Source organism: Poecilia latipinna, unplaced genomic scaffold, assembly GCF_001443285.1.
Source record: "Poecilia latipinna isolate Pla-1442-1.1 unplaced genomic scaffold, P_latipinna-1.0 Scaffold1940, whole genome shotgun sequence".
Taxonomy (NCBI): Eukaryota; Metazoa; Chordata; class Actinopteri; order Cyprinodontiformes; family Poeciliidae; genus Poecilia; species Poecilia latipinna.
The window spans coordinates 144663-155282 of NW_015114556.1; the positions used below are offsets into that span (position 1 = coordinate 144663).

Here is a 10620-nt window from a genome sequence, read left to right on the forward strand (position 1 = left end):
TATATATATATATATATATATATATATATATATATATATATATATATATATATATATATATATATATATATATATATATAATTACTTTTTAAAATTAAATATTTAACATCTTTTCACATAGATGTAATTTGGCATAAAAACTGCTTTGATTTGACTGTTAAAATAAATCTTTTACAGAAATCCTAATTTTTGTTTTTCATATTATTTATAGCTAGAATCAGCTACTGCTCATCTATAGTCTTGGATTTGGCTATTGGTCACTTTATTAGTCACAAATAGGAGAAAGGATTGGTTTACATTTGTTTACCAATTTTCTTGACCTCCACGCTGCCCTCATATGAGTATTACATCATCTAGCTTCCATGTTCTTTTAGATGTTTGCAGTTGGTTTAGTGTTTTTTTGTTGTTGTTGTTGTTTGTCTGCAGGCCCTTGCAGAGCAGCAGAAAGCTCAGCAGTTGGCCCAGCAACAGGCTGGGGCTCCTCAGGCTCAGACTGCGACTGGTCAGGCCCAGACTCCTGCTGTTGGCCAAGCTCAGGTTCCACAGGCTGCTGGGGTGACTGGAGCTGCTGCTGTGCCCAATGCAGCTGTACTGGTGAGAAATGTGTTTTGTCAACATTATTCTACAAATGATCCTATTCCTAGCCAAAGTTTAACACAATTATGTTTCCCGTTCTCTAGGCCGGGGCGATTAAAAACGCCACTGTGGGCACCACCATTCAGGCCGGTATGTTGACACACACATGCTTCTTATTACAGTGCAGTTGTTGTTGTTTCTGAAGTTAATTAATTTCTCTGTGTTTCTCCAAGCAACTGTAGGAGGGAATGTGATTGTGAACACAGGAGCTGGGATTCCCCAGAGTCCCTTCCAGGCCAATAAACGCCTGGCATCTCCAGTCATACCAGGCACCCTGTCTGTGAGTTATGTTCACTTGTTGCCACTGCGCCAGAATTAATTTACTGGAAAACAAACAGCCTTTATTCTGGCAGAAACCAACCTTTGTCAATAGACGGGGGGCCCCTTGCGAGCTTTCTTCACTGTGTTGTCATTATCGATCCAGCCTGCAGGCACGGCTGGAGCCCAGGTGGTCCACGCGCAGCAGAGGGCCGTCGCTGCTACCGCTGCCCCAACTGAAGTGGTCGCCATAGCTACAGGTGGAGTTGTGCGAGCCGTGACCCCGGTGACAGCTTCTGCTGTAGTTTCTACTACTTTGAGCCCTGTACAGTCACAGACCCGCCCACTGGTCCCCCAGGTCACACCAGGTGTGGAAATAGATTTGTGCTCAAGTTTTCGTAATCACATTTTTGTTTTTTCGCTGAATTTACCCATCTTTCCAGCGCCAGGTATTCCGATGGCAGCGAAGTCCCTTACTCCAGCCCAGCTGCAGATGATACGACAGCAGCAGCAGCACCTGGGAGCTCCTTCTCAGATCAAAGGTGTAGGCAAACCCCAGGTACGCTAGCCTCATTATGCTATGGGTTATTCTGAGCTTTTTATGTATGTTATTGTATGCTTTTTACTTTTTTCCCCATGTAGAGCAAAGCTTCATATGGACAAGTGTTGAAATTTACAGGGTGTCTGCTTAACCGTAAAGACTTAAATTTGTGTAACTGAAATTACAAAATATCTTAAATTTGTTAGCAAAAAATTAAGTTGGCCTCAAATTTGTTAATCACAACTTTTAAATTTTGTCGTTGGAGGTCTATTTAGTCTCATTTGAGTCGCTTGCAGTCATTGTGATTTTGTTCTTTGACTCGAGGTGTTTGACGCCAACTGTTGACTAGCTACCTAGTTTTTTGCGTTGTGGATAAGTGAAAATTTATGTTGACTGGAGAATGTTTGTTTTTGCCACCAGGCTCGGTGCATCCTGTGCAAAAAAAAAAAAAAAGCTTTTAAGCTTGTCACTATGGGGGTTAAAGCTGTAAAGACTCATGGAATGTAATACAGAAGATGAAATCATTGTGTTTGTATGCTACTGCCTACTTATTGTGTATTTTTCTTTTTCGTATTAGTTTATTATTATTATTTATTTCACTATTACATCAAAGCAATCTTTTAGCATGTGCACATGTTTACTAGCAATGGAAATAAAGTGATTCTGATTGTGTTGTCCATATTAAAGAAATAAATTCAGTATTTAATTTGTAGCAGAATCTTGTTGCAACAGTACCTTGGAAAGGTCTTCACTCCTCTAAACCTTTTCACATTATTTTGTGGCACAGTCATAAACTTTAATGTCTTTAATTGGGGTTTAATGATGCGACTGTGGAGACTTGGAAAGCAGGGGTAGACTCGTTTCTATAGCATTTAACATCTAAGGGAGCAGTGCTCAACCGGTCATCTAAAAAAAATGACAGAATTGAGCAGAGCTACCAAGATGTTGCCTTCCACCTTAAATGAACCAGAGACACAACCAAGAAAGTCATTTTTAATGTTTGCCACAAGTCATGGAAGGCATACAGAGCATATTGCACTGGCCAGGCAAGATTTTTAACCTACCTGCCAAAAAGTATTTATTATGGAAAATGAACACTGTACAGTCCCTTTAACACACTATGTTAGCAGTAAGTCATGCTGTGAGCATCCATTTTTTAATGGCAGGCGTCCCCAAGTTCAGAAAGAACGCCTGCTAAAGGCCAGAGTACTTGAGATCGTGATGGAAGTTCACATTTTAGCGAGACAAAGATACTAAACATACCGGCGGAGCTAAAATTAAATTGTTTGAATCGATTTTGCAAAGAAAAGTGAGCAAAGCTTTCAGTCTCTAGCTATGAGACGCACCTTGAAAGACGTGAAGCTGTAATGAAGCACATATACCAACTATTTCTTCCTTCCATTTCACATTGATGGTCCATTACCCACAATCCCAAGAAAACACATTGAAATATGTAGTAAAAACAACAACAAAAAAGTGGCATGAATGTGATTAAATGAGATAAACATGAGGCTTCACTGTAAGCGGTGCAACAGATTTCTTTGTGAAAACTGTAATTTTCAGTGTAAAATAAAACGAATGCATCCTTTACCTTTCCTCAGTCTGTTTCTGTTTGTGCTTACAGGAGTTATTAAAAATGCAGAAGCATAAGGGGGCAGGGCAGCAGGTGGTGGCGGTGACGCAGGGTGCGCAAGCTGCCGTGGCCCAGCAGCCCAGCCAGGTGCAGCCCGCTCAGGCTGGCCAAGCCAGTCCTCAGCTAGCTACCGTGACTGCAGCCAGACCCGGAGCCGTTCTCCCTGCAAACGCACTGCAAGTGACCAGACTGGTAAGATTACTTAAAAAAAAAAGAGAGAGAGAAAGATAGAATAAAACCGCTTGAGAACACAACGGAGATCAGCCGTCATCACAGTGTTTATTTTTGATATATCCAGTATTTTGGGCATATAAGGAACAGATATGCATCAGGGGAACTTTGAAATATTTCTGCTCCGTTGTCACTTTGCTGCTTAGCAGTGTGTTTCTGTACAGTCATTAAATTCCTCTGGTTTGTTGTTGGCTCTTGGAAATTACTTTCAAATACTGAAAACAGCACAACCTGGGGGGCGTACAGAAAAATGTATTTTGCATTGTCGTATTTTACTTTCCCTTTGCCTATATCACAACAAAAATAAACAGTTCATAATTCAGTTAGTGCTGGATGTTTACGCCAAAAAGTTTTAGTGGCTGCAACAAATATCAGAGAGAAGAACTGCATGTTCTTTAGTTTCTGCCTGAGTACTTACATCCAGATAATTAATCCAAACACGTTCTTATGCAGCATCTCACTTACAAAAAAAACCCAAAAAAAAACAAAACAAACTTCACACAATCCGTACTCGTTTGAGGAATGTTATCTCCTCAAATGAAAACGCCAAGCTGGTAGAGTAATGGTGACATTTTACATCTATATCCGTTGTGCCTGTGCAGACTCGAGTCCCTCAGGGGCAGATTCAGGCCCAGGTAGGACAGACGGCTCAGGTGGCCCTCACCAAGCCTCCGGTGGTGTCTGTGCCAGCGGTAGTCTCTGCAGTGACGACCATGTCAGGACTAAGTGTGGCTATTAACCAATCACAGAAAACTGGTGAGTTTCAATGCTTCATTTTTTTCTCTCTCCCCAGGAAAGCACTTTTTACTCTCAATTTAAATATGCTGCTATGATTTGTTACGATCAATTCCTTTTGTTTTTGTGTGTGTGTGTGTGTGTGTGTGTGTTTTTTATTTTTTTATTTTTTATCTTGTCTTAGGGGCCCCAGTGCTGACGACCACCTTCCCCCAGATGCAAGTCCAGCAGCTGATTCCGATGAAGAAACAGCAGCATCCAGCAGCCATTCAGGCTGCAGCTCAGCAGAAAGCAGGGCAGCCTCAGCAAGGACAGGCCGCTGTTCAGCAGAAGGTAAACACACCACAACTACAAACTAGCGGATTCTCAGTCATCAGCGCTGTCAGGGTCTTGTTTATTTCATCAAGTCAGATTATTCAGAAGTGTGATGCGTAAGACAAATCTTCATCTAGAATAGTTAATTTAACATAAACTCTGTGTATTTTATTGACTGTAACTTTTTTTTTTTTTTTTTTTTGGTAGATCGGTACCCAGCAGGTAACGATGCAGGCGGCCCAGTCGGCGCAGCAGCAACAGAAGGTGACCTACGCAACAACGCAGCAACTCCAGCCTGGAATCAAAACCCAGTTCTTCACTACTACATCCATCGCCCAGACCCAAAAACCAGCTGGAGCCCAACAAATCCAGGTAGAGTGGTGCTGTGTGATGATTAAACACAGAACACAAGGTTTGCAGGTATGCAGTCGGTGTGTGTGCTGATGTAAGAGTTTGTTTTTTATTATAGGTGGCTAAGCTCCCACAGATAGTGCAGCAGCAACCGGCTGTGGCCAACATTCAGCAGATTGTGTCGTCTCCCCAGCAGGTGAGGGTGTACTGACTGTTAAAGCTGCTAACTCTCCCCAAACCTTGAAGTGTTCTGTTAATAGCAGCGTCGTACAGACTAGAGTGTAGGTCCAACCTAAAGAATCCAATCCAGCCCTTAGGCGCTGACCCGACTAATTAACTTTAATTATTGGCCTGAGCCCGTAGTTTACCTGACATATTTTAGTCACGATTTTACTGCTTTCAATTGTGTAAATGGGGTAAGTTCTCCCATTTTTAGCTTTTGTTTAACGTTTGTATTTGTTGCTGCCTCTTGTCCAGGACTCCTTTGAAAAGAGCTTTTTAGTCTTAATGGATTTTTATCCTAGTAGAAGGTTAAAAAAATAAAATAGAAATAAACTCTTCCAGCTCCACTGTGTCGCTTGTAACCACAGGGTGAGTCAAGTGCAAATCGTCTGGGATGTGTGAGTGAAAGGATCGGAGCAGTGCGCACGTTTTATTTACTCTTTTATTTCCTCAACAGGTTCAGCTATCTGCTCCTCCATGTAGACTATAAGTCGATGAACACAACTTTATGTTGTGCGTTCTCGTTTGGATTTCTCTATGCTGTGTGTATTGCAGGCTTATGAAATGCAGCACAGAAGCCAGAGCCCGACCCGACCATCAAGAAAATAATTCTGGGCCAACCCGGCCCATAAATCTGAATTCCACTACAAACCACATCACCATGGCTGCTCTTTTGTTTGTCTCATGACCCCAGGGTCAGCCTCAGACGGTGACTCTGGCCCAGGCTGCTACGTCGACGTCCGGTCAAGTTCAGATGATTCCCACGGGGACGCCCACAGTTCAGGTGGTTCAGCAGAAGATCATCCCACAGCAGGTGGTGACGCCCGCCACGCAGATCCAGCCGCAGAATCCGCACAGCCCCGCCCATCCGCCCGCTGCCCCCTCTGCCGCAGAGTCCCCCGGACAGCTGCCCGGTCAGGCCCAGCAGCCCACCAAGAATCAGGCTCGCCAAGGGGGCGTGAGGGCCAAAACGCCCGCCAAGCCCAGTGGGGGGAGCAGCTAGGCATGCCGTGTAATGAAACCACTTCTCAAAGTGTTTTTGTTTGTTTTTTCTTTGTTTTTTTCCTCTGCAGGTCACATGAGGTTGTTACAGATCCCACATCTAAGTCCTGAAAACCAGCCACTGTCTTAATCACAACAAACCCTTTGTTTACCCTCCTGTTTAATTCTAATCAATATTTAGGGTTTGTTTCAGAGCTAATAGCTGATCAGCACTGGAAGATCAGTGACGAAACAGTGATCCCTTCTTATATTGATTTAAATGTATATTATTTCTTATCAGCAACGTCAATATGAACCCTACGATCAGCAGCTCAGCCCACCAAACGTCACTCGTCTTGTTTTTAATGAATATATGACCTAACAAGATGGCTGGGGCTGAGGATCGAGTCATTCTGCGTTTCGGAATGAGCTCGACATTCGTGTAAGTGTATTCATTATTAGCCCCCTGTACGTCCGACTCTGTTGTTACCTAGATGATCGAGTGGACAACGATGGTCGCTCCTTTAATCTTTTTTTTTTTTTTTTTTTTTAATGTCCGTAAATACACTGTAAACATGTACTTTAGTGTTTTTGTGTTTTCTCACTTTTTTTTAATTGATGTCAAAAGGAGAAAAAAAGACCCTGTAAATATCAACAAAAAAAAACATTTGTACTTGTAAAGTAGTTGTGTTTTCATTGGATTTTTCAGCCTAATTGTAATAAAGTGTTTTGTTTTTATACACAAATTCATCTTTTCTTTTCATTAAAGTGTTGAAAGTATGTAAACATCTTGTGAGTCCTCAAACTCTATGACAGCACATTGGTTTTATCTTGTATGGCACATCTCAGTTCAGTGCTTTACACCATAAAACATTATGAAATGGCAACATTTTGTCAAATGCTATCAAACATCAAATATATTCATCAGTGTTCCAGCTATTATCAATCCAAGGTTGCTCATAAAAACTCATTTTTAGCCTTTAACTTCTCAGGAAAAGAAAACGAGTTTAAATTAAATGCAGAGCAGCAATGTCCTAATCATGTCCTCGTAATATGACATACCTGTGCTTATTTATGGCTATTTAAAATGGAAATAGATGTGGGGGTATCTCAATTTATTCTTCACCAAATATAGCCTTTTCTTTAATTATATGTCACAAAATATATTTTTAAAGAATAGCGTCGTTTTATTCTTGAAATCATTTTAATTTTAAAACTTTTATCAAATATTTTTAAAAGAAGCACAGGAAAAGACTATTTTTTCCACTTGATGTTTATTTCATTGTGATATAAACAAAAATCACAAATTTTTCACTTCTATATAACATGTGTTGTATGTTATTTGTTATTCTGCCTAAAAGTTAGAGATTCTTCACTGAAAGGGAGCCACCTTGCAAAGTTTTGAGTTATTTTAAAGCCCTGCTGTAGCTGATGTTGACAAAAGATCACGCTGTTCTGTATTTGGCCACATGGGGTCACTGTTTCACCGCTTTTCAGCTTTCTGAAGAAGCCCTTGCTACCCTTGATTTTCCAGCTCACTGAAATTTCCAATCTGTTCCTTAGAGCACACCCTGAGTTCTCTCTCTCCACTGACGCGCTGTGGCCGCTCCACCATCACAACTAAACGAGTCAGACAAGGGAGGTGAGGTGGAAGAGAGGGCTCAGAGATGAGCAGATGGGCAAAGCTGGTTCCTTTGGCCAGGATGTCACTCCGCCCATTAACTTCAACAGATTAGTCAGATACAGAGAAATTGTTTTGTTTTTTTTTGTTTGTTTGTTTGTTTGTTTGTTTGTATGTTTTTTAGAATGGCATTGAAGTTTTAAATACAAAAAAAGCAATAATTGTGCGTTTAAAATCTACGGTGAGATTTGAGATTTTTATTAAATTTTTAGTTTTGATCAATAAGTGGTTCTGTATACAGTGGCTTCCAAAAGTATGGAGTAACTTTTTCTCATGTTGTTACACCAATGCCACAAACTGCAACGTATTTTATTTGTCTAAAAAGTTTTCTGTCTCTTTGTATTCAATCCCAATTTTTACATTGCAGGAACCATCTCTGCAGCTGCAACTACAGCTGAAAGTTGTTTGGGCTACAGTGATACTGAATAAATTAAAGAGTTATTGAAAAGTTTATTTACTTTAGTAACTCAGTTCGCTAAACACATTATGTCCACAGACTGCTGTATTCAAGCCTTTATTTCTGTTCATTAGGATGCATTTCTGCTTACAGATAATGAAAACATGACATTTAGGACTAACATTACATAAGGCTAAATAAAAAAAAAAACATTTATAAAACAAATCTAGGCTTAAATTAAAGCATGTTTAAGATTGTTTTAATCTGACAAACCAGCCTCATCAGAACCCATATTCTAATTTTACTGAATATGACTTTCTGTCTGTACCAGGTTTGGATAGACATTAAACATTTTGCAGATTCTTTCTTACTAATTAGCTAAAGCTCTGTCAAATTAGATGGGCAGTATCTATGAACAGCACTTTTTATGCTCTGCAATCCTTTTACAACTTCTGGAATTTGACTTTGTTACTCGTCCACATTTTGCTGAGTTTCCTGCCCTCCTTGTGGTAAATTACAAATGGAAATTCTGGTGTATTTATTTCATTCTTTATTTTCCATACAGACCTGTTTTAATGCGGTGCACATGTACTACTCGCCCTGTCGACAGATTCTCCCACCTGAGTGATGAATTTCTCCAGGTCTGCAAGTATTTCCATGGGCCTCATGACTGCTTTTCTGATTAATGCTCTCCTCGCCTGGCCTATCAATTTAGGAGGATAGCCATATCCTGATAGGTCTCTAATTGTGCCATGCTTTTCATTTCAAGATGAACAGTCTTGAGTTCAAAATTCTCCAAAACTTTCTCGTTTCACGGACTCCTTGATGCTGCTTGTCCATTAATGTTCTCTAACAAACCTCTGAGGCCAATAAAACACATTGGAGTCTGTGGCTGCATTGTGACTGAATGTGGGAAGAGTTCAAGTGTTGTGAATAATACATTTGCAAAGCGCTGTAAAGCAAAACGGTTACCTGTTGAGTGCAGAGTCAGAGTGGAGGTTTAGCTGTGCACAAAAACACCACCGCAGTCTGCACTGGTAGCTTCACAGATCTTCTGAGAGAGCAACTGCAGTTGCTAGAAAGAGCTATCGGAAAGCTGTCTCAGCTCTTTTACTCACTTTTTAGTCAAACATCAGCTAACGACAGACAGTGTTGGAGGTAACTGCTTCTTTCTCTCTCACACACACACACACGCACACACACACGCACACACACTCGACCAAAACAAACAGACGCACCGTGTGTTTACTTTGATCTTAAACCAAAGGAACTGAGTGACACTTTTAAAGCTGTGTGTGTGTCTGTGTGTTTTAGCATTTCTCACCTTGTCAGGCCTGTTTTTCCCAACAAATACTACATTGTGAGGACCCTCTGCTCCTCGTGGTGTCCAAAGCCTGGGCCCCCAAAGAAGAGGTGCTGGTTTTGGGCTGGGATTAGGAATAAAGTGTGAGTTAAGTTTAGGTATTGGCCTAAGGGTTAGTGTCAGGCTATAGAAATTAATGAAAATGATACTTGTTTAGCTATTCTTCTTAGGACTATTTCTGGCATATTTACTAACTTTCTGAAGACCAATAGACCTTATGGGAACCAAATCTCAGTCCTAATATGGGAGGACCCCTTTGTTTAGGGTCAGGGGTCAAGTTTAGAGGTAAGGTGTGAATTAGGTTTTGGCTAAGGTCTGGGTTAGTAATGGTTAAGATTAGGAATAAATGCCGTTACTAAAATTAGGGGTGTCCCTATAGAACCTTTTCACTTCCGATACCGATACTGCCGCCTTGAGGCTGATACTGATATTCATCCGATCGGAGATCAAATTTTGCATACTTTAATTTGGAATGTTAGCTGATATCATTCAAACAGAGAACAGTAGTCAGGAACAATAGGTATGAGAAAAACTGACTTTTTTATTACTAACCAGTGGATCTGCATGCAGGACACAAGCAGTGCTCACTAAAAATGCTGAGACAGACTAAATGCTGGAGCGGACTGCTTCTATCGACGTGCTTCTATCGGAGACTTTAGTTGCAGGCCGATATAGCTAGTCCAGTACTGATTTCCGATATCAGTATCAGATTGGGACATCCCTAACCAAAATGAATGAAAGTCAATGCAAAGTCCTAATATGGGCAGAAATACAAACTTGTGTTTGTGTCTGCGTTTGTGCAGAAAGCACCGGCAGCAGTACCTCTTCTTGCACAGAGAGGTATTCAGGGTGACACAAACCTTCCACCGTGCATGTGTTTACCCCGACAGGGTCTTCACAGCCAAAAGGGGCCAAATGTGTGTTCTCCTTTTTATTTGCCAAGAGTCACGAAGAGGAGCCGTTTCATCAACAGCCTCTGGCAACGCGGATGATGCAATTATTACGTGTGTTTGTCTTCATGTACCGTTAAAAATTGCATTAATGTTTAATTCATCACAATTTTTACCTGCTGTTTTCTTTTTAAATTCTAACATAAAATCAACATAAAAATACAATTTTAGGAAAAAGAACAAGATTTTACTAAAACTTGTTTGCCTATTAATAGCAAAGCATCTTTGTTGGAATTAAATAGAATATGGAGAAATGTCATATGGCGATGAGAGATTTTTGGATAAAGACTGATGATTAAATATTGGATCTAGTGTGATTTTTTTTT

General features: G+C 40.6%; 1 protein-coding gene across 7 annotated transcripts in view; it reads left to right on the forward strand.

The window, feature by feature from the left end:
• The window catches only part of LOC106935273 (E1A-binding protein p400), a 37050-nt gene extending 31073 nt beyond the window's left edge, over positions 1 to 5977 (forward strand). For 5 of the 7 annotated variants that reach the window (XM_015015660.1, XM_015015661.1, XM_015015666.1 and 2 more), the window contains 11 exons: positions 427 to 594; positions 681 to 726; positions 810 to 916; positions 1061 to 1262; positions 1338 to 1453; positions 3060 to 3260; positions 3902 to 4055; positions 4219 to 4367; positions 4557 to 4721; positions 4819 to 4896; positions 5617 to 5977. In XM_015015660.1, coding sequence (XP_014871146.1) covers positions 427 to 594; positions 681 to 726; positions 810 to 916; positions 1061 to 1262; positions 1338 to 1453; positions 3060 to 3260; positions 3902 to 4055; positions 4219 to 4367; positions 4557 to 4721; positions 4819 to 4896; positions 5617 to 5925 — 1695 coding nt within the window. In that variant the 3' untranslated portion in view covers positions 5926 to 5977. The remainder of the gene's footprint in view (positions 1 to 426; positions 595 to 680; positions 727 to 809; positions 917 to 1060; positions 1263 to 1337; positions 1454 to 3059; positions 3261 to 3901; positions 4056 to 4218; positions 4368 to 4556; positions 4722 to 4818; positions 4897 to 5616) is intronic. The other 2 variants (XM_015015662.1, XM_015015663.1) reach the window with 2 other exon arrangements.
• The last annotated feature ends 4643 nt before the right edge of the window (positions 5978 to 10620 follow it).